Source organism: Hemitrygon akajei, chromosome 1, assembly GCF_048418815.1.
Source record: "Hemitrygon akajei chromosome 1, sHemAka1.3, whole genome shotgun sequence".
NCBI classification, from domain to species: Eukaryota; Metazoa; Chordata; class Chondrichthyes; order Myliobatiformes; family Dasyatidae; genus Hemitrygon; species Hemitrygon akajei.
This window is the reverse complement of record NC_133124.1, coordinates 104215248-104239978: the sequence shown is the minus strand read 5'-3', so window position 1 is coordinate 104239978 and position 24731 is coordinate 104215248. Positions and strand designations below refer to the sequence as shown.

Genomic DNA, 24731 nt, shown 5'->3' with positions numbered 1-24731 from the left:
CAGGTTTTGTAAATAAAAATAATCCAGGTGGAGTTCCAGTTTATATACAAAGAAGCAAGCCAGGTAAAATGTTTTGTAAGTCCAGCGTGCAGTGTTTTAAGTTATAGATTCATTTTCAAATTCTGTAAACTTTCATAAGCAGTACCTGAAAAATCTGCACATTACTGCTTTTACCAACAGACCTTTTCACAACTACCATTCACCATTTTCACATCCATGACCTTGATTCAGTTTCTGTTGTTCAGTTTCTATTAATAATTTCTTGTGTTTTGCAGAAGGAGGTGAGGATAAAGTTTGAGCATGAGGGAGAAAAAAGGCAAGTTATATTTTTTTAGATCATTTAACAATGAAATCTTTCTACTCCATTCAATATTATTGACTGGATATTCGGAATAAAGAATGATTGGTTTCAACTTGTGATTCCTTACATATTTTTTCTAATTAATATGATTTTACAAACTTTCATTCACAAACAAAATAACTTCCTATAAAGATTAGAGTTACCCTGATTTTGCACATTTGTACGGTTCATGATTTGAGCTAGAGATCTCAACCTGAGTGAGTGTAGCTGCTATTGAAGCCAGTCGAGATGGGGATGGCCGAAAGCATCTAATTTTGCAAACTGTTCACTAAATAAAGATACCTGTATATGATAGGTAGATAAGGCTGGGTTTTGTTCACCTGTTCTTAACTTTTGCAGAATCATACAAAGGAATGTATTCTTGATAAACTTGTAGTTTGCCTTTCTGCAGAATAGGTATAATAATATATTTAAGGGAAATTCCTGTACAAAGAAAAATGCATTGACCTAAGCTTTAAACATCTGCCCATATTAGTAAGAATGTTTACTTATTGAGACTGTTGTGGAAACTAGCAGGAAAAATAAAGCAGAAGAGTACAGTTCCTTTAAACTGTTTTAGATTCCTCAAAGAATGCGAAGTTCCTGCTTTTTTAAGAGATTAATGCAGATTGTAATACTTTATGTAATTGGTATTTTTTAAAGGGTTATGCAGTTCTCCAGACCAGTAAAGTTAAAAGACATCCTTCAAAAGGTCAAGGATGCCTTTGGGCAGCAAATGGAATTACACTTAATTAACAATGAGGTATGTTTTTCAAATGCTCTGCATGCTTTATTTGTTAATGATTAGCTTTTTGTGTATTATCTATTCAGTCATTGTTACAGCCTTCTCACAGATCATCAGGGATGTGTTACAGGGGTGTCAAACTCATTTTAGGTCACGGGCCGGATTGGGCAAAATGCGACTTTGTGCAGGTCAGATCAGTTGTGCACGCGTGCGTGCTCCCACAGCTTTCATTGCCTTCGTTTTTTCAACTTGCTCTCATGTGTCTCAGTCTCTGCTATAACTACAGAGTGTTTCATTTTACAAATTTCATTTCTTATGAAGAAGATTGCCTAGCAAGCATAATTTTTATGATTGTTATTAATGTACAGTCATAAGCTACAAGAAAGTTGTGATGAGAGAGAGAGAAAAACAACGATGCTATTTTGGCTAAGATTGTTTTGGGAGCCACACCCCTTCCATTAATAAACCATTTGAAATCGAACATTAACAGACATAAATGTAGACCTAACAAAACAAATTGTAAATATAGGCTACACAACTGCACCTAATTTTTATTAGCCTGCTTCCAACAGTCAGACTCAATGAACACAGTTAGCCTCTAATTTTTAGTGATCACATTTACAATAATAGAATAGTCAGAAAATGAATCACAATATTATGACACTCAGTATTTCATAATGCATTTTGCTTACATGTCGCAGTGCATCAAACAGTGTCACTCATTTTTCACTTGCTGCTTCCAGACACCTGACATCTCTTAGCTTTAACCAGCCTGTCAACATCAGGGACCAGTTTCTGGTCAGTAGTGATTTTGATAATGTCATTTAGATGTCTGTGTGTCAGCTGCAAGCACAGTTTGGATTTGTTAATGTTCATTATGGAGAACGCCTGTTCACAGAGATATGTTGTCCCGAACATGCAAAGGATCTTTGAGGCAAAGTCTGTCATCTTGGGGTACATCAGTCCCAGGTATTGATAGAATAAGTCCAGACCCACAGTCTTAAATTTATATTTCAAGGCTGAGTTACACTGATTTTCAATTAGTTCCAGTTGGAGTTCCTCCGGCACTTCTGATGCTGAGTTGACGGCAAACGGTGAGCAAAATAGTGAGAATTCCTTTTCGAGCTGAGGGGGGAAATGAGCTGGGTTGCTCCAGGATAGTTGCATCTCCCACAGGCCTAATTTAATTTGAAAGGCACGAGTGCTGTCGTAGTATTCCGTAATAAATTTGTTGCGGCCTTGCATGTTAACATTAAGCACATTTAAGTGCTCTATTATATCCACCAAAAATGCAAGATCATGAAGCCAGTCTGGGTCATCCAACTCTGCCACTGGCTTCCCTTTCTCGTTTATGAATAGTCCAATTTCCGCTCATAATTGAAAAAAACATTTGAGCACAACCCCTCTGCTCAACCAGTGGACTTCAGTGTGGTAGGGTAGGCCGTGTCCAATATTACTTTTGGACAAAAGGGTGTCAAATTGTCGATGGTTGAGTCCCTTGGCTCTAATAAAATTAACCGTTCTGATTACTACATCCATGACATTGTCCATTTTCAGGCTACTGCTACATAATGCCTCGGTGTATAATACAGTGAAAATTCCAGAATTCCTGCTCTGGATTCTCTGTCTGAACTTTCTGAGTTTCACAACAACACCTGCCTTTTTCCCCGACCATGGACGGTTCGCCATCTGTTGCCACGCTTAGTGTGACTCTGGTCAACCCCCAGTCTGTCCAAGGCCTTGATGAGGCTGGAGAAAACGTCGTTCGCTGTTGTGGTGTTTGTCATGGGCACCATCCCCACAAACTCCTCGGTGACGGTCAAAGATGCATCAACACTACCATTATTCCCATTTGAGCTACATCAGTCACGTCGGTACTCTCATCAATTGCAATAGTGAAGGCAATAAATGACTTCAAATCTCCTGCAAGGTCCCCAATTTTCTCTGCCACAGTGTTTCTTGACAAGCTGATATTACCAAAAGCCTGTCTCTTCTCAGGGCACACCAGCTCAGCCGCCGTTAGCATGCATGCTTTGATGAATTTCCCCCTCTGAGTATGGCTTTGACGCAGCAGCTATTTTGTTGGCAATAATCTAGCTGGCCTTGACAGCTCCATCATGAGTCTCTCGACTTTTGGTGAACACTGATTGCTGTTTTTTCGGAGCTGCCTCAAGCTCATTTACCTTTTGCATTCTGAGTTATCCTGCGTACTTGTCATATTTTTTTCCGTGTGACGCCTCATCGTGTCGTTTGTTATTGTGCTCTTTTGCTACAACCACTTGTTGCGAGCATATCAAACGCACAGGTTTGCCATTGACCTCACAGAAGAAAGAATAATCTTTCCAATCGTCGTTGAATATCCGACTTTCACTGTCAACTTTTCTTTTCTTGGAAAGCATTTTGAACCACAGCAGTGAACAGTCTCAGCCTCCCTGCAGGTGTTGCTTACCTGAGTACTCTGTGTGTTTACACTGTGTCTGACGGCGTAAGTGGGGCCTTCCCGGTGGTCTTCAGTGCAGGGTGGGAGGTGCTTATGTACAGCGGGTGATTAACTGCCGCCTATTGCACGGCTGCCGTACAGAATCATAATAAATGGTCATGAATATACTTTTTTTCCCCCAAATCATCCGGCCAGTAGTTTGACACCCCTGTTTTAGAATAATTGGACCAATTGCCAACAAACTCTCACTCAATGTCGGCAAGACCAAGGAGCTGATTATTGACTTTAGGAGGAGGAAACAAGGGTACATGAACCAGTCTTCATCAGGAGATCAGAGGTGGGGAGGATTAGTAACTTTAAATTCCTTGCTGTTATCATTTCAGAGGATCTGCCCTGGGCCCAGCACATAAATACTATTACAAAGAAAGCACAGCAGCACCTCTGCTTTCTTAGAAGTTTGCAAAATTTTGGAATGTCATCTAAATCTTTGACAAACTTCAGTAGATGTGTGGTGGAGATGATATTGACTGGTTGCACCATGGCCTGGTATGGAACACCAACGCCCTTGAACAGAAATCATACAAAATGTAGTGGATATGGCCCAATCCATCATGAGTAAAGCCCTTCCCACCTTAAGCACATCTGCATGAAGCACTGTCACAAGAAAGCAGCTTCCAGGCCATGGACCATTCTCACTGTTGCTGCTATCAGGAAGTGGGTACTGCAGCTTCTGGACCCACACTACCAGTTTCAGGAACAGTTATTTCCCCTCTCCCATCACACTCTTGATTCAGAAAGGATAACTTCACTTGTGCTATCACTTACCTGTTTCCACAACCTCTGAACTCCCTTTCAAGGACTCTTCACCTCATGTTCTCAATACTGTTTATTTATTTATTACTCTTTTTTCTGTTGGTATTTGCACAGTTTGTTATCTTTTGCACATTGGTTGTTTATCTGTCCTGTCAGGTGAGGTCTTTCATAGATTCTGTTGTGTTTCTTGGAGTTACTGTGAACGGCAACAAGTAAATGAATATCAGGGTTGTATATAGTGACATATATATTTGGTAACAAATTTACTTTGAACTTTGAATTAGCTAATGACTACTCCATTCCTATGGTCTTTCTGCTTAATTGACCCAGTTAACTATGTTCTGCCTCCCATTTTTGCCATGTAATTTCTCGTATGACAGTCCAGTAAAATAGAAATGAGTGGGAATGAAATCTACAGTAGCAGAGGCAAGAAAGAAAAATAAAATGCAGTGAAAGCAGTCCCCCTTGGCTTAATATAATTGCACCAGCCATTCAGCATCCAGCTGCATCATTCCATGAGAGAAAGAGAGAAGATTGGTAACGTGAAAGCGAAGAAGAGAATAAAACCATTGTGAAGGATAAGGGAAGAGACTGCAAACAATTAAAGGAGCTTCAATGAAGGAATGATTAATGGATCAAATTACGAATTATCAAATTGTTGCCTGGGAATCTAGAGGGACATTGCGAATGTGAGGAGAACTGGTATGTGACCAGAGACGCTGACAAATTTCTGAAGATGTACTGTGGAGAGCATTCTAACTGGTTGCATCACCATGTGGCATGGAGCCACCATTGCACAAGATCGGAAAAAAAAGCATCAGAGAGTTGTAAACTAGGCAACTTCATCATGGCCACTAGCCTCGCCAGCATCCAGGACACATTCAAAAGGTGATGCCTCAAAAAGGCAGCGTTCATCATTACAGACCCTCATCACCCAGGACGTGACCTCTTCTCATTGCTGCCATCATGGAGGAGGGTACAGGAGCCTGAAGAGATGCAGTCAATTTTTCTGGAACAGCTTCTTTCCCTCTGCCATCAGATGTCTGAATGGACAATAAACCTGTGAACACTACCTCAGTATTTTTTCCTCTTATTTTGCACTAATTTAATTTAATTTTCTTTTTAATATGCATACCTATTGTAATTTATACTTATTATTATTATGAATTGTAGTGTATTGTTGCCACAAAACAACAGATTTTACGACGCATTAGTGATATTAAACCTGATTCTGATTCTGAAGTATGCAGGCGTTGTAAATAATAGATGGAGTTCCAGTTGACGGAAGAAAAAATTTGATAAAATGGTCGGTAAATTAAGGCTGTAGGTTTCCCAGTTAGGGATTAATTTGCATGTTCTCTGAACTTTGTATGTGTTTATAAATTATTGAACAGCACCGGACTCCATTACGATGCCAGAATGAATTGGACAAAGCCATTGAGCACTTGGACCTAAATTCCGGTATAAAGACCTTGAGGATTTTGGTCATGCCTCGAAAGAACATTCATGTAAGTCAACCTTGTGCAATAAATGTTTTTACCAGTTATTTTTCTTGAATAAAAACTGTTTAATTGAGTTATTTCATCTTATCTGAAAAGAAGATCAGCTTGCAGTTGGTAAGATCACTCTAAGAATGTAGTCCTTTTCTGATACATGATTTGCAGGGTTAAATTACAGTCTTCAAATATTTATAAAACTAAACTAAGCAATGCCTGCTGTTTCAGTTGATAATCCTGCTTTTCGGCACTATTCAACTCCTCTGAACCAGCACCCTGGGTTTTTTCTATCTCCATTATTCTGTTAAGTCCGATAACTGTTCTTTACCAGTGCTCTGATATAGTAATTTCACAATAATTTTATTAGCAGTTTTCAGTACCCTGCATTGCAGGCTACATCCAATTTGATAATCCAGCTGCCTCTTAGTCAAGGTCAGTGATTTTGCAGTCAAAATTCAGTAACTGACCATGGTCGTCCTCTTCATCCAGCTTAGTTTGCAACACCTAGCAATTCCTTCCAACCAGTATTATTAACTGCTGCTGCTTTATGTATTTCACTCTGTCAGACTCTAGTCATATTCAGTTTTACACTTATAGTACAATCAGCAACAATAGATTAAAGAAATATTTAAAACAAATGCTGAATAAAAAGTACTTAGAAGTAGTTGGTAAGAAATTTTGATTATTAGCTTTTTTATGACATTGTATGAAGCCTTAATCATAGAAAATCCTTGTACACATTGGTGGGGTAAGTTATGCCCTGTATTATGCAGGTGAGACAGCTAGGACAATGCAGTATAGGTTGGTGAAGTCACCATTCTGGAGATTTATGACTCAACTGAGGCTTTTCCAAGAATGTATGTGTATTGAAGAACCCATCTTCATTAGGATAAGAAAGCCCTTTTGACCAGAACACCATACATCCCCATACACATTCTTTCCATCCAGAACTAATGCATGAGGGCCATTTAAAAACTGTACTCCAGCATCTTGCCAAGGTTCTTCAATAACTCCTCCTAAAGCATATCAGGAAAGACCAAAGAATTTGGTCCCTGGATAACTTGCATCTTCCATTCTTTGTTGCACCCCAACATGACCTTGGAAATATACTAAATTCCTTCATTGTCCCTGAATCAAAACTGCAATATTTCCAGTAAGAGAACGTCCTCTAATAGGATTACTCTGGCTCTAGAGGATATCTCAGTACCTCCACATCAAAATAGCCAGGTGGTTAGGTGGTGAATACAACCTTTACATACCCTGGAGGAACATACAGTATGAAAAAGAATTGCATCATGAAGGGAACTATGGAAATGATTTAATTTCTTTAATATCAAGGTCTAAGACCTTGAAAACAGATTTATTGTAATATAATCCTGCAAACTGTGTTTCAGTACTGTTAAATTAACAAAAGTAGAATATTGTTGCAGCAAAATCTTGATGTTTAAAAACACTGGTTGAAAACGAAAAAGTATCTTTGGACTATTAATATTGGTATGCTATTGTTAGTTTATCAAGTCAGATAAAAAAAAACACTTTATTTTATTTCTCTGTAATTCTGGCAGATGAATTGTAAAACTGCAGAGAAATTGCCCGAGATTAGGACGTCCAAGTCGATGGGAGACTTATTGGGATCATTGTACAAAGGGAATGAGCGGCATCGGAAACTGTCAACAGGTGAGACGTCCTGTGCACCCACTATTGTTAGAATATCATTTGGTTTGTTGTGTTTATCTCGTGAATAATTGAAGGTCAAATACTGTTCCCAGCCATTTCCACATTTCAGTCAGAGTGCAGGCTGTTTGCATCACAGCCTGGTATGTAAACACCAATGACTTTGAAAGGAAAATCCTATAAAAGTAGTGGAAACAACCCAGTTGTTCATGGGTAAAGCCCTCCCCACTGTTGAACACATCCACATGGAGCGCTGTTACAAGAAAGTTGCATTTATCATCAAGGATCACCACCATCCAGGTCATGCTCTCTTTCTCACCCCTGTCATCAGGAAGAACATACAGTGCCTCAAGACTCACACCAGCAAGTTCAGGAACAATTATTATACCTAATCCTTCAGTCTCTTGAACCAGTAGGGATAACTTCACTCACACCAACACTGAACTACTCCCATGACCTCAAGGATTCTTCATTTCATATTCAATATTTGTTTATTTATTTATTATTATTATTATTATTTCTTTTTAAATTTTTTATTTGCACAGTTTGTTGTCTTTTGCACACTGGCTGTTGTCCACCATGTTGGGTGCAGACTTTCCTTGGATTTACTGAGTATGTCTGCAAGAAAACAAATATCAGGGTTGTATGTGGTGACATACATATACTTTGATAGTAAAGTTACTTTGAACTTTGAAGTGATGTAGATCACTGTAATTTGCCTTAATAGTCCTGAGGTAGGGAAAGGAAAATCAAGCCCCCTTGACTGTGAGAATTCATTGTCTCCTTACTCTCAGCTCTATTCACAAAATCCAGTCTGAAATTGCGTAAGTGAATAAGTAAACTCATTGAGACATTAAAAGCAATATTTAATTGAAAATTATAGTTGCAGATCAGTGATGGGTTGTGGTTATGCCTTTCTTTTCTTAACTGTTGAATGTCTGGTATCTAAGAATTGAAAAATAGGAAATCATACCTATTTTCACTGATGCAAAACACTAGGTACTGGATTGACCACAATGTGTCTGCTTTCAGAAAACAGAACATTCTGGAAATATTCAGCTTCTCACCTACACAGAGAGAAACAGATTTATCATATCAGTTTGATGACTTTTCATGAAGTCTAAGAATGTTATTTACTTGGGAAGATGATGGAGAAAGTTTTGAAATTTACAATGTTAAATAGAAGTTTATTTTATGTTAGAGCCAATTATAAATAAATCTACTTAGCCTTGAAGATGCATGTTTATGCCTGCAGCCAAAGGGGGATTTTTGTTATCAGAAGACTGACTCCAGTCCCTTCTTGTTAATCCTGGACTTCCTTCAATGTTGATAACTCAGGCTGACTTCCTTTAATAGTTCCCACAAAGGTTTTGAGTACGTCTATCAGTCTGTTCTCAACGTTGACATTGAAATATTTGCCTTTTGGTAAGTGCGATGTCATTTAACCCTTTACAGAAGCCATTTTACCCATCTTATGTTCAGAAAATGAAATCCTTTTAAAATGAACCTATCTGTACTATTTTTTGCTCTATGTAAGTATAAAATAACTACAAATTATTTTTGACAGTTGGGAAAGGTTTTTGTTGATATAATACTTTTCATGGCATTGGGGCATAACATGCTTTGTGCTTGGTAAAGTCCTGTCAAATGAATCCTTTTACAGAGAATTTCTATAACACTGAAATGCATTTAACCTGCTACAGCATCGGAAGAAAATAAATCAATTTTGCACTTGATATGTGCAGAGAGGACAAAGAATGCATTTTGGAAACTATGTGACTTCTATACAAAGATCATTTAAGATTACATTCTTCACTGCATAAAACCAATAAAATATTTGGAATAATTCTTATTTTATTTGTACACCTGAGATACGGTTTGAGAATGAGAATGGGTATCTCATTCTAGTATCTTGTTTCAGATAGTGTAGCACTTTCAACCCACTCATTACTCATCAAATCTGGGCCATGTCAGAAGGGCTCAGAACTTCCTGATTTTCTTTAATAACTTACATACAAACTGGATTCCAGCAAAAAATCTTGTTATGAAAAGTTTCTAATTCCACAGATTTGAAGGAGGATTTTAACTTCATATTAAAAAAAAACAGTTTTACTGACAGAAGAAGGAAAGACTGGGTATTTTAGTTGAGAAATACCTATTATGTATTGAAAAATTCTCTTGGATTTGTAATAAATGCCGATTTAAGTAGTTGCTTAGCCAAAAAAAGAAAATTAGAAAAATTACTAATTATTGATCTAGATGAATGAAGGCATCTCAGTGAATACTGTCTTTGCAATGTGATGACAACATTCCAAAGTAAATACCGTAGGTTCAGGACAGGGAAACATAAATACTAAACCAACCAGCAACTAATACATTTTGCAGCTGTTTAAGTGATTCCAGTGACCTGCCATTTCCTCCCTCACTATCATTCAGGGCCCCAAACAGTCCTTCCAGGTGAGCTGACACTTCACCTGTGAGTCTGTTGGAGTCAGCTACTATATCTGGTGCTCCCAGTGTGGCTTCCTATATATTGGTGAGACCTGATGTAGATTGGGAGAAAGCTTCGCCAAGCACTTAAGCTCCCTTCGCCTGAAAAAGTGGGATCTCCCTTTAATATGTTATAGATTAAGCTTATTCATTTTAATTGCAGGATTCTGGCACCAGAATAAATGGACATTCTTATCAATTTTACGGAACCCTTTAATTAATGTTAGCATCTAAATTGGCCCTAAATTTATCCATTAAATGCAATACAAGTCAGATTTATACAACTCTTTATCATTTCACCCTTGGTGTGAACATCAATCTGGTGAAGGTATTGCACATCAAATCCTATCAGTGTTGTAATGGAAACTGGGTAAGTGACAGCTATGTCAATCCCACTCTGGGCTTTTGTTCACATTTGTAGCAGTTAAGATTTTATTTTTTTCTCTCTGATTGCTGCAGGTTCCCTGCACACTGGCCGTAGTTCACCTCCACCTGGGAGTGTTCCTGATGGGCAGCAGCAGTTTGCACGTCAAGGATCTTATACCAGCATCCACAGTGAGGGAGAATTCATTCCGGAGACTTTGGAACAAAATGTAAGGGTAATTCTGTCCAGCAGACTAAGCTCCAAAGTGCACAAAAGTTCTAGCTTCATACTGTGATGGTATTGGGTTTGCAAACCCTTAAGGCTCTAAACTCAGACAAAGATCTTAAGCCCTTTCAGATATCAATAGTCATGAATTCTCACTGAAGGGGGATAATATTGCATCTACCCAATCTTCAAAGGCGTAGTTTACTTCCCTGCATATTCTCCACAGCGAATTTTAGCTGCCAAAGCCCACTATCTGATCCATGGGTCCCTCCTTCCTACCAAGGAAGTAAAAAGTCATAGAGAAGTACAGCACAGAAATAGGCCCTTCAGCCTGTGGAGTCCATGTCAAAACCATTTAAGCTATCTACTGCCATCAACCTGCACCGGGACCGTAGCCGTCCGTACCCCTACCATCCATGTACCCATCCAACCTTCTCTGAAGTGTTGAAATTGAGCTTGCATGGCAGCTTATTCCCCACTCTAATGACCCACCAAGTGAAGAAATTTCCCCTCATCTTCCCCTTAACCTTACTTTTCACCTTTAACCCATGACCTCTGGTCGTAGTCTCACCCAACTTCAGTGGAAAAGCCAGCTTTCATTTATACTATCTACACCCCTCATAGATTTGTATACCTCTAACATATCTCCTCTCAATCTTCTATATTCCAGTGAATAAAGTCCTAGCCAATTCCATCTTTCCTTATAACTTAAGTATTCCAGACTCTGCACCATTCTTGTAAATCTTCTTTGTACCCTTTTGACCTTATTTAATATTTCCTGTAGGTAGGTGACCAAAACTGCACACAATATTCCTAATTAGGTTTCACTAATGTCCTGTATCACTTCAACATAACATCCCATTTCCTGTATTTCGTACTTTGACTTATGAAGGTCAATATGCCAAAAGCTTTCTTAATGACCCTATCTACATATGAAACCACTTTCAATGAATTATGGACCTGTATTCCCAGGTTCCCTTTTTTCTATAGCACTCCTCGGTGTCCTACCATTCACTGTGTAACCCTAGGTTGGTTCTACTGAAGTGCAAAACCTCACATTAAGTTCCATCTGCCATTTCTCCAGCTGATGCAGATCCCTCTGCAAGCCATGATAGCATTCCTCAGTGTCCACTACACCCCCAAACTTGGTGTCATCCACAAATTTGCTAATCTAGTTAACCACATTATCATTCAGATCATTGACACAGATAAAAAACAACAAAAGACACAGCACCAATCCCTGCGACACCGCTAGTTATAGGCTGCCTGTCAGATAGGCACCCATCTACTACCACTCTCTGACTTCTCCCACAAAGTGAATGTTTAATCTAATTTATTACCTCATTTTGAATGCGGAGTGACTGAACCTTCTTGAGCAGCCCCCACTGTTGGGATAAGGCTACACTTAGGTTGGAGGAACAACATCTTATATTCCATTTGGGTGGCCTCCAACCTGATGGCATGAACATCGATTTCTCAAACTTCCAGTAATGCCTCTCTTTCCACCCCCCCCCCCCCCCATCCCCTTCACCATTTCCCATCTCCTTGCCTGGCTATCACCTCCCTCTGGTGCCTCCCCCCCCCCCCCCCCCACCTTTATTCTTTCTTCCATGGCCTTCTGTCTCTTTGCTTCCCCCTTCCCCCATCAGGTTTCACCTATCACCTGGCATTTCTCTCTCCCCTCCCCCCACTTATCAAATCTATTCCTTAGCTTTTTTCCCTCCAGACCTGCTGAAGGGTTTTGGCTTGAAACATTGACTGTCCATTTTCCCATGGATGATGCCTGGCCTGCTGAGTTCCTCCAGCATTTTGCGTGTGTGAGAGGAATAGCATGATGACAGTGCTTCTGAAATGAAGAGACAAAGTCCTCATCGGGCACAACATTTCCACCAACAGACCTAACAGATTTGATTAGTTGCTGAGCACAATGGAAGAGCACATGGAACTTGTTCTCTTACTTTCCTCACATTCACGATCTTAAAAGTTAGAATGCTGCCTGAAGACATGAGTCAGTGTGTCAACAGTCTTTCTGTTTAAAACATGAGAGATGTGAGATAGGTCATTGGATCTCAGGTGCAGAATTTACTCAGAAATTCCCAGAGTTTCCATAATGGCAGGACTTGACAACTAATCAATCTATTCCAATTAGTAATTATATCAATCTCAATAAAGTGAACTTACTGTGAAATATATCTGCAGAGTTGATTGATTAAATAAGCATTGTTGTTTAATAGTAAATGAATAACTCGTGTTTATATTATCCCTTAAATCAATCTCCATGGAGAAGTGACCTTCATCTTTCCAGATGATAAGAAATAAAACTTTTTCTTTAGTTGGTAAAGTAGTTTGCTGGTGTGTGGCTTCAAAAAGCAATAAATGAGAATTAGTCTGAAATAAATTAATCCTTGGTTTCATGCTGAGAGCACAACAAAAAAAATTATGTGCTTTTGTATTCTGCTGCTTTGAAATAAGTGAATTGATGGGTGATCTTCTATCTCATTGTGTTCTATGAAGATACAATCTTTAGATTTCAATGTTATTCTTTTGTTTCAATGGTTTTCTGCAAGGTCAAAACTGTCTTAGTTGACCTTATTGTACATCTGTTCCCATCAGCATTTGTTTAATCTGATATCACCGCTGGTTGTTTCTGAAGTGCAATGTTGTTTCTCATTGCAGATGTTGGACCCCTTCAGCAGTGCTGAAGCATCACTTTCTGGAAGTTGTCAATCACTGGACAGATCGATAGACAGGTTGATACTTGTAGTTGTGTATTTGTGTTCATTTATTTTACAAATCTTACTAAGTGAAATCTTTGCTTTCACTTTCTATTCCCTCTTGATCTGTGGCATGGTAAGAGGGAGCTGTAGACTTTAGTATATTTCATTAATGACGCTAACTTAATTTTTACCTTTTCATTTAGTCATTTTTCAGGATCTGGGGGTTGCCATCAAGGCCAGCATTTATTGTCCGTTTCTAATGACCTCTGAGAATATGGTAGTGAGTCAGCTGCTTGAACTGCTGCATTCCGTCTGTAGAAAATGCTCCCAGCACAGTATGTGCAGGGTGGGGGTGCTCACTAACATAGGTTGAATATTTTGAATAAACCACCACACTAAAATTTTACTTATTTTCATTAAAAAGGTAATTGTTTAGTGTTTTGGAATGTTGTGGTTAATTGGATTGAAAGGCTTACTTCATGATTTCATTTCTTAGAGTGAAAACATTTTGCCATATTTCATGTAATCTCAATGGTTAATCGAATTTGAAGCATTTCAGAAGGCATGACTGTACCAGTGACTTTTCAGTTATCTGTTTTAGATCATCAAAATTTTTTTGTCTGCCTGCCATTCAATCATGTCATGAATAGAAATAACCTTTGTCTACCATGTAATAATCTCTACCAGTTAGTAACAGCAGTGTCTGATAGAAGTTTATCACACTCAATTTTAAAATTCTAATCTAATGAAGTACCTACACTCCATCTGCCAAATAAAGCAGGACCACCCAGTGGCCACCCATTTTAATTCCATTTCCTATTCCCATTCCGACTTGTCAGTCCATGGCCACCTCTACTGTTGAAATGAGGCGACGCTCAGGTTGAAAGAACAACACCTTATATTCCATCTGCCCCCCCCCCCCAGCTTTCTCCATTCTCCATTCCCATTTTCCCTCTCTTACCTTATCTCCTTATCATTTCCCTCTGGTGCTCCTCCCCCTTCTTTCATGGCCTTCCTCTCCTACCAGATTCCCCCTTTTCCAGCCCTGTATCTCTTTCACCTATCAACTTCCCAGCTCTTTACTTCCGACCCCCGCTCCCGTTTTCACATATCACCTAGTGTTTCTTCCTCCCCTCCTCCCACTTTCTGACTCTGACTTCTCATCTTTTTTTCACCAGTCCCGCTGAAGGGTCTCAGCCTGAAACGTTGACTGTACTCTTTTGCATAGATGCTGCCTGGCTTGCTGAATTCCTCCAGCATTTTGTGTATGTTGCTTGGATTTCCAGCATCTGCAGATTTTCTCTTGTTTCTAATGAAGTTGGACAGCTTTCTAAGGGAAAATGTTCCACATCTCTCTCTCTGTGGAGAAATGAGATGTGATGTCATCCTTAGGGAGCCTCTCTAAATTTAAACTTCTTTCCTATTTTCTGTCCTTTCAATTTCCAGTTTCATTTAAAAGGTATGGCAATCTTCTAATGAGCAATGTCTGGCGATTGAGGTTTCATTGAAGGAAATAACATAAGAAGTTGGAAACATATTTATGACAGTGGCAAAAAAGGCATTGACCTAAGGATTGCGTAATTTCACAACTCTGCAAGGAGAACCAAAGCAATGATAAGGAAAGGGAAAAGCAAATTAGATTATAAGAATAGGCTAGTGTGAAATATAAAAACATATTTTGAGAGTTTTCAAGATGTATTGAAAAGAAAAGCTTCACTTAAGTTAATGTAATTCCCTTACAAGCTGAGACAGGAGAAATCATATTAGAAAAATGAACAAGAAATTTAATATTCTGTGTGTGTGTACTTTCACAGAAGAAAACAAAGATAAGACTTTTGAAAATATTGGACGAATAGAGGTTTAGAGTGAATAAGGAGCCCAAAGAAATTAGCAACAGCAAATAAACTATTACTGAAGAGAGTGATGAGACTGAAAGGTGACTAATTTGCAGGGCATGATGAATTTCACCCCAGAGTTCTGTAGGAACTATCTGTGGAGAGAGTGGATATGCTGATTGTCATTTAACAATTTGCATGGCTTATTGAAGCAAGGGGAATGCTAGAAGGTTTTATTAGCTAAGTAGTGATTGTCTCTTCAAAATACTAACTGGACTGGAGGAATCAAACAAGGATTTATGAAAGGGAAATCATGTTTCACAAATCTGTTGAAACTCTTTGAGATTGTGACTAGTATGATAGTGAGTGACAATCATGTTTCTGTTTTGGACTTTGATTAGGGTTTTAATAAGGTATCAAAAAAGAGATGATTACCTATGCTCAGTGGCCACTTTATTAGGTACAGTAGTGGACCCCGGTGTAGTCTTCTGCTGCTGTAGACCATCCACTTCAAGGTGTGACATGTTGTGCATTCAGAGAGATGCTCTTTTGCACACCACTGTTGTAATGTGTGGTTATTTGAGCTACATTTGGTTTCACATCAGCTTGAATCAGTCTGGCCACTTTCCACTGACCTTTCTCTAATTTACAAAGCATCTTCACCCACAGAACTGCTGTTCACTGAATGTTTTTTTGTTTTTCACACCATTCTCTGTTAAGTCTAGAGACTATTGTGCATAAAAATCCCAGTCAATCAGCAGTTTCTGAGATACTCAAAGCATCCCATCTGGCACCAGCAATCATTCTATGGTCTAAGTCACTTAGACCATTTTTCTTCCCCATTCTGATGCTTGAACTGAACCTCTTGACCATGTCTGCACACTTCTCTGCATTGAGTTGCTGCCACTAGATTAACTAAATTGATATTTGCATTAACAAGCAGGTATATCTGTATACCTAATAAAGTGGCCTCTGAGTGTTAATTAGAGAAATTTTTAACTAAGGATCCTAAATTGTCAAATACAAAGATCTTTCAGATCAATTTATGGAAGTACTTAAGAATTTTATATCTCATCTACTGTTTTTTAAAGTCTTTGTTGTTATTTATTTTCTCAAACCATAGTCCATCTTTCGGCCAGTCTGGACTTGCAAGGAGTTACACTGATGAATGCTTCAACTTTAAAGGTAGGAATTTCATACAAATCAGCTTTTAATGTTGTGAACTGTAATAAAAAAAATTCAGAATTAATATTAAAAAGCAAATAATTAGCAGGGTGAAACTCTGGTGTCAAAGGAAATTGCCTAGATAATGGAAGCATACAGTTGTGTGCAAAAACTGTCAGGTCAATTGAATGGTCTCCTTCATTTGCAAATGATATTTTTGCATTTTTACTGAGTGGGGAAAAACAAGAAGAGTGGGGCTGGAATAATGGGACTAAATATGAATGGAAGATTGCTAAAACAGTACAAGCTCAGTTCGTCCTGGGTAATAACTAAAGCACTGAGGAGGCTCGGTGAACGTCTTAGTGCTAATCCTGAGATTCATCCTGAGATCGCACTGCAATAGAGGCTAATTTTCATTCAATTTGAAACTCTCGAGAAAAATTCCGAGTGGCATTTGAGAGTGGTTTAATTTGCTGAGGAACCATATCGCATCAAGGACTTGCCATGTTTGGTGGGATGAGGATGAATAACAATTGCAACAGACTGAGTTCAAATCAAATGATTACTGCCCTGACATACAAATTCTGTCGGCACATTGAGGACAGCGTGTAATTGCCCAGTAGTAAATAGCCATGGGATTTTGCAGACAGGTCAGGTCATCACAATAGTGGGTGTTCTGTTGAATAAAACCACAAGCACTTACAGTTACACTGCATTTCAAAGGTGGAAAATATTCTGAGCCTTCACTCTGCCAAATATTTTTTTGATACATAATCTTGAATTGAGAAAATTAATCAGTTCTTTTGTGATTATTTAAAAGGTTAGGAATTTTTATCTTCTATTACATCATCCAGCTTTGTAAGGATCAATCTGCTTTCAAGTTTGTGTGGACTGGTACTTGTACATATTATTAATGGCTAGTAATTACATGAGAACATTTTCCATAATCTAGGACATACAGTGTGAAAGTTAGAGCCCTGGTAAGTGTTACTGACCACCAAGACCCTGGGGTACAAGTACATTTTTCCCTGAAAATGGTGACACAGGTGGACAGAATGTTGAATAGTGTGCTTGCCACCTTCAGCCAAGTTGTTGGGTAGGGATGTTGAGACATGCTGTTTCAGTTGTACAACACACTGGTTAGCCTGCCCATGGAGTATTGTGTGTGGTTCTGGTCAGAATTCTATCACAAGGATGTGTTTAAATCTGGAGGGGATGTAGAAACAATTCTCAGGAATATTACATGGACCAGAGAACTTCAGTTACAAGGGGAAATTCAGTAAGCTAAGAATGTTTTTCTTGGATCGAAGGAGATTGAGGGATGACTTTATTAGAGATTTGTTAAGTTCTGAAGGACATAGATAGGGTAAATAGTCACAGACTTTACCCCAAGGTCGGACAGACTATAATGATCAAGCATAGGTTTAAGTGAAAGAGGAAGTTTGAAAAGAGTCTGAGGAACAGAGTTTTCACACAGAGAATGGTGGGTATATCGAACAAGTTGCCACAGATGGCAGTAGGGACAGGAAAATTACAGCATAAAGAAGAACATTCAGCCAGGTACATTGATCGGAAAGTGGGATATGGCCAAACGCAGGTAAATGGTGCCTAAGACTTTTGCACAGGATTGTAGTAAGTTTATGTGTTGCACTGTACTGGTGCCACAAATAAAAACAGAATTCATGACGTGAGTGATGGTGAACCTGATTCTGGTATTGGTCTCTATTGTGGGCTGAGAGTGGAAAGGGAGTAGGGAGAGGGAATTTGTGGTTGGGAAAAGGGGCAGGGAGAGGGGAGGGAGCAGGAAGTACCAGAGAGACATTCTGTAATGATCAATAAACTAATTGTTTGTAATCAACTGACCTTGCCTGCTGTTTCAGGTCTGAGTGTGTCTGCACCCATGCCACCCCCCCCACACTCATTCTCTGCCACCTTTCCCACACCCCTCCCATGGTGCTACCTCCTTGTCATTCCCAGCACCCTTCGCTCCCAGCAGATTTATAAACTTGCTCTCCACTCCATGTTGACAATTACAGTACTGTGCAAGAGTCTTAGGCACCCTAACTATATATATGTGCCTAAAACTTTTACACAGTACTGTAACTGTATGAATATATGCAAACCTCACTATCTATTCTAACTAAATATTTGTCAGAAGAATGTTTCAGTTCTCTGGCTAATTACAGACCTGCTGTTAATTTTAATATGTAAACATTTTAGTCATTTGGAAAATCCCACAGATGTTTCCAATCATGAATCTAAACAGATGCATCTTAACACTTGAATCAGTAGAACTTGTAATGCTTTTCTCTGAATGATGCAGATCATGAGATCCCTCCTATGCAGACCGTACTTTGGCAATAACTGTAATATAGCCCAATTAGCAGGAGTATAAATGCCAAAGCTGCCTTTATTTGCTCTTATAACTAAGATAATTTTAAATATGTTGCCTACTGCTGTATTTCTGGATATTGTTTTAATGACATTTTAATAAAATATTGTGTCCATATCAGCATTCCCCCTTTTAAATCTGCAAATGATTTATTCTGAATTATATTCCTTTAAGTGTGTCCAAAATTTCTTCTGGACTTAGTTTTCCGACTAGAGTTCAGATACTAGTGAATTGGCTAGGTGTAACTGTGTCACAAGGGACCTCTCTGAACATGGATGACTAGCATTGCCTGAATGTCTTGGACAACTGGTGGGATCCCACCTCTAGGTGTTCTGTGGCCAATAGGTTTGGAGAATGCTGTCAGGATGTAAGATTTACAACTCAAACCATCATGCAAGAAATGCTGTTTTTCTTCTATTCAATGTCTTACAACAGTGTTGGTTTTAACTGAGAACCAGGGGAAATTGAGAGAGAATAAAAGAGACAATAGATCATGACATCCTAATCGTGTTTATAATGTCTTTCCTGCCTTTTCAGGAATGGGTTTTTTAAAATGACTATATTCAACAAATATTAAAACACAAGAAATTATTTTGTTCTCCATACTCTAGCATAACATAGATTTACTGAGGAATGAAATTCTGGTGTGTGTTACCGCCTTTCTATTGTACGCACTTTACATAGAGCTTTCAAATGACTTCCCTCATTGATTAGACATAGGTGCCAAATGAAGCAAGTTCCAGTTGTCTACATTTGGTCCACATCCACTAAGCCTGTCCTATCAATGAAGTTATCCAAATGTCTTTTAAATGTTGTTATTGTACCTACTTAAATTGCTTTTTCTGACAGATTATAGAGTCAGACATTACAGAAAAAGGCCCTTCAGCCCATCAATCATTAAGCACCCATTTACATGAACCTTACACAAAACTAATCCTATTTTATGTTCCCTTCAGCTGATCCCCCCACCCCCCCAGTTTCTGCTATTTAGCTACACTCTATGGGCAGCTTGCTGTGACTAGTTAATCCACAAATCTGCCCATCTTTGCAATGAGGGAGGAAATCCAAGGACTGAGAGAAAACCCATACTGTTTCTGCACAGCCTGCAAACTCCACACAGACAATACTGGAAGTCAGGATGGAACCTCAGTTGCTGAAGCTGTATGATAACAATTCTAATTGCTCAGCACTGTGCAACCTATTCCCAGTTGTTTTCTGGGAATAGGTCCTCAGAAACATTCTTTAATTATTAATAGACCTCTGAATCTCTAATCTCACTAAACTTGGAGCCAGAGTGCATATCTGTTGCTAAACTGATTATTTGGTCTTTAATTTATCTTGTTCTTCATGTTTCCTGTGCAAATCAAGTTTTGGTTGTTGAAAACTGCTAACTAGAAGCCGGAGCTTTTAACCTTTAAACAGCCGATTCAGAGAAGCCAAGGTATAATATTTGGCAGGTATGAGTAGGTTGACAGAGTGCATTGAAGATTTTTAAGTGGGTGTCAGTAGATCTCCAGAGGTCAGAAATGACATCATTGGAATGAAGAGCGTGGAACCACAACACACATTAGTCAATAGATCTGGTAGGAAGTTTATAATTGCACTTCCTTTCAAGGGTAAAGCAGGAATTTTATGTCCCAAAACATGTTGGTCTTCCAGTTTAAGGAGATGATTACAAGTGAATGCTGCCAACTGGCTTATTACAGGGTGCAGAAGAATGCAGCCATTAATATTGCTCTGTGGGGAAGAATCAAATTCTAGGTTCCTGCCACTGCTCAATACTGAGGGTCTGGGTCCTGTGCAGAAGCATCTCAGACGCATCATGTGTGTACTGTCCAAAGAGGAAACATAAGAGGAATTTGTGTATTGTAGGAGAACGGATTGATTTGATGGTACAATGAAATTAAAGATGGGAATTGATTGTATATGCTATTACAAAAAAAAAAGAAAAAAATCATCAAACCTGGCTCAAGCTTCTAAGTTGAAAGTGGTGAAACTGAATTCAGTAAATGTAATCTGCGATGGCAGCAGAACAAAGCAGAAAACTGCTGTAATAGTGTTAACAAAAGCAGAACAGCAGCTTTACTACTGACTTTCATCAGGGAAAGAGAACTTCCTTCCTCTACATAGTGTGGCCAGCACATGATTCTAACCCATAGATCCTTTTAAATTCCTAATTGCCTATGCTGCTTTGAGGCGTGCACTAGCAGCTTTTAAGAACTGTTAGAGATGGGTAGTGGAAAGACTAACACTAACCAGTGTTACTCTTAAGAACAAATAAAGATGTTAATTTTGTGGCTTTAAGTGTACATAAATGTTTGGTACTTTTGGAGGTATCGCCACAATTTTTGTTCCCCTGACTTAGAACAACTAATGATCAAATGTAGACCATTCTGTTTTCCTTGAGAGTTCTAATCTGTGATACTGACCTCAGTTTATGTACCACCAGTGGTTAATTATAAGCAAGCAGTCGAGAACCTGTGTTATGCAGTCTGTAAACAAGAAATTGGCCATTCCAATGCATTTCAAATTATAGTTGGTGACTTTAACCAGGCCTCTTTGAAGACAACACTGCCCAATTATCACTAGCGCATAACCTGTTGCACCACAGGTCCCAACACACTAGACCACTGCTACACTATGATAAGGAATACCTATCATTCTTTCCCTAGAACGCATATTGGGAAGTTGGATCACATGGCTGTACTCCTGCTACCTGCATACAGGCAGAGCCTACAGAGGAAGGCTCCAGAGATCAAGTCAACCAAGAGATGGTTGCAGGAGGCAAAGGAACAGTTACACAATTACCTTGTGTCAATGGACTGGCCCGTATTGAAGAACTTATCTGAGGATCCTAATGACTACACCAGGGTCGTTACAGACTTTATTAAAACAGCTGTGGATGAGTGTGTCCCCATGAAACCATTCAGTGTTTTCCCCAATCAGAAGCCCTGGATGAACAATGAAATCTGGAACCTGCTGAGAGCCAGATCGGATGCATTCAAGTCTGGAGATCAGGAATGCTACAAGAGGTGCAGGTATGAACTCGGGAAAGCCAACTCTCAGGTGAAGTGGAAATTCCGAACCAAACTGGAATCAATTGACAGCTGTGGCACAGTTTGGATGGCATAAACTACAAAGCCAAATCTTGTGACACAAGAGACAGCAGAGCTTTGCTTCCAGATGATCTCAATACCTTCTATGTTCACTTTGACCACCAGAATGGGGAGGAACCATCGCGAACCCCTGTGTCTCCCAATGATCCTTTGGTCTCGGTATCTGAAGATGACATGCAGGCTCCCTTCAAGAGAGTGAATCCAAGGAAAGTATCTGGTCCGGGCGAAGTACCTGGCTGAGTACTGAAAGCCTGTGCCAACCAGCTGGCTGGTGTATTCATGGATATCTTCAATCTCTTGCTCTGGCAGTGTGTGGTACCCAACTGCTTCAAGCAGGCTGCAATCATACTGGTGCCCAAGAAAAGCATGGGAACCTGTCTAAATGACTATGGCCCAGTGGCATTTGCATCCACAGTGATGAAGTGTTTTGAGAGGCTGATGTTGAAGCATATCAGTTCCTGTCTGTATGGTGACTTGGATCTGCTCCAGTTCACCTACTGAAGCAACAGGTCTACAGCAGATGCTATCTTGTTAGCTCTTCACACAACCTTGGACCATCTGGACATCATTGCATACATCAGGATGCTCTTTATCAATTACTGCTCAATATTTAACATCATCCCCTCAAAAATAATCAGTAGACTCCAATACCCCCTTGTGCAATTGGATTCTGGATTTCCTCACTTGTGGATCTCAGTCAGATTGGATTGACAAAAACATCTCCTCCACAATGCTTAGCTCCCAGCTGTACTTGCTTTACACCTATGATTGTGTGGCTAAGTACAGCTCCAACACCATATACAAGTTTGCTGATGACACCACTGTTGTGGGCTGTATCAAAGGTAGCGATGAATCAGCATACAGGAGGTGAGATTGAAAACTTGGTTGAGTGGTGTAATAACAACAGCCTCTCATTCAATGTCAATATGACCAAGGAACTGATTGTAGTCTTCAGGAGAAGGAAAGCTGAAGTCCCATGAGCCAGTAATCATCGGAGGATCAAAGGTGGAGAGGGTCAGTAACTTTAAATTCCTGGGTGTCACTGTCTCAGAGGACCTGTCCTGGACCCCTCACGTAAATATTATTACGACAAAAGCATGACAGCACCTCTACTTCCTAGGGAGTTTGCGGAGGTTCAGCATGTCATCGAAAACCTTGGCAAATTTCTATAGATGTGTGGTGGAAGGTGTGCTAACTGGCTGCATTATGGCCTGTTATGGGAGCACCAATACCTTTATGCAGAAAATCCTACAAAAGGTAATGGAATCGGCCTAGAACATCATAGGTAAAATCCGCCCAACCATCGAGCACATCTACATGAAACGCTGCTGTAGAATGTACAGATGCCTCAGGACTGGCACCACCAGGTTCAAGAACAGTTACTACCCCTCCACAATCAAGCTCTTGAAAAGAAGGGGTTAGCTACACTCTCTTAAGGACTCTGTTTTATTGTTATTTCATGCTTATAATTTATTGCTATTTATATCTACATTTGCACAGTTTGTTTACAGTTAACCAATTTATGATGCTTACAGTTTATAGTTACTGTTCTGTAGATTTACTAAGTATACCTGCAGAAAAAGAATCTCAGAGTTGTATGTAGTGACATGTATGTACTTTGATAATAAATTTTGCTTTGGACTTTGAAAGAAGTGTGTAACAGCTGATAGTGTTACTGAAGAACTAATTCACACCTTATGCAACAGGCTACACACACAAAACGCTGGAGGAGCTCAGTAGATCAGGCAGTGTTTATGGAGAGAAAGAAACAGTTGACATTTTGGGCCAAGGCTCTTCATCAGGACTGTCTTTTCCCTCCCTAAACGCTGCCTAACCAACTGATTGCATTGTCCATGACTTCCAGCATCTGCAGCATCTCCTGTGTTTGCCAAAGTGTCTGCCTTGACATCAGGTATTCACCACAGCAATAAAACTGCTTGGAGGGAAGTGACACACTGGACCTTTTCAAGTCTGAGACTTTCAAGAATTTAAAAAAAAAAATACATTTCTTCAAATGGCCGGCATCTTTCTTACTTTTCACACCTTTTTTGGCTGTCCTGGTGTCTTGTAATTAAAAATCTTCATACTTTTATGCTTCCTCAATTATGATTACAACAGTGCACCTAGAAATCACTTCACAGCTCATCTAGAACTCAAATACAGACCTGCTCACTCTTGCCTACAAGCTAGTACATTTACTTTCTACTACACTCTCCCCACAAACCAGACACGTGGCCCCTGCACCAACGACTTTCGTGTGCACACCTCATTCCTCAGTCCACAGATCCCACAACTTCTCCTTTCTCCACACAATGCAGCGCTCTTGCATCAACAGGTTTCCCTCAACAATGTCACACAGGAATGTCTCATTCCCCATCCCTATCATGTCCATGCCACACTACAACCCCATCCCTGCACACCGCTCAACACCTCTTCCTTTGTCCCACATTGTCACACCAGCATTGCCATATAGACTATCCACATACCATAGCAAACTCGATTCCCCGCATACCACATGTTGATCTCCAATCCTTCATCCTATATACGCCATATACTCTTCCTCAATACACTGCTCTTTATCTTTCACACTCTTCCCACTGGCCCATTTCCCTTCCACGTCACACAGTACCTTCACACCAGTGACAGAGGAACCATCAGCCCTTGTCCTATGTTTTGTAGCAACTAGTGATCCAGAGTCAATCAGGGACTAACTCAGAGATTAAAAAGTAGAACCTCATGTAATCTCATGATCAGCACTATTGCTTTGTTGAAGTGATTTTATAAAAGGGAAATGAGTATTAATAAATACGTCATGAGCCAGCTGCCTTGCATCAGCCTACCCGCCATCAAGGATTTATATACAGAAATATGCTGGAAAAAAACAGCAATATCTCGAAGGATCTCATACCCCGTGCTCCCA

The 24731-nt window shown here is 39.5% G+C and overlaps 1 protein-coding gene across 2 annotated transcripts in view; it reads left to right on the top strand.

The window, feature by feature from the left end:
• map3k22 (mitogen-activated protein kinase kinase kinase 22) overlaps positions 1 to 24731 on the top strand; it is a 100950-nt gene that overhangs the window by 53430 nt on the left and 22789 nt on the right. For both annotated transcript variants that reach the window (XM_073048706.1, XM_073048697.1), the window contains exons 4-10: positions 276 to 316; positions 1004 to 1103; positions 5733 to 5846; positions 7400 to 7511; positions 10458 to 10591; positions 13264 to 13337; positions 16263 to 16324. In XM_073048706.1, coding sequence (XP_072904807.1) covers positions 276 to 316; positions 1004 to 1103; positions 5733 to 5846; positions 7400 to 7511; positions 10458 to 10591; positions 13264 to 13337; positions 16263 to 16324 — 637 coding nt within the window. The remainder of the gene's footprint in view (positions 1 to 275; positions 317 to 1003; positions 1104 to 5732; positions 5847 to 7399; positions 7512 to 10457; positions 10592 to 13263; positions 13338 to 16262; positions 16325 to 24731) is intronic.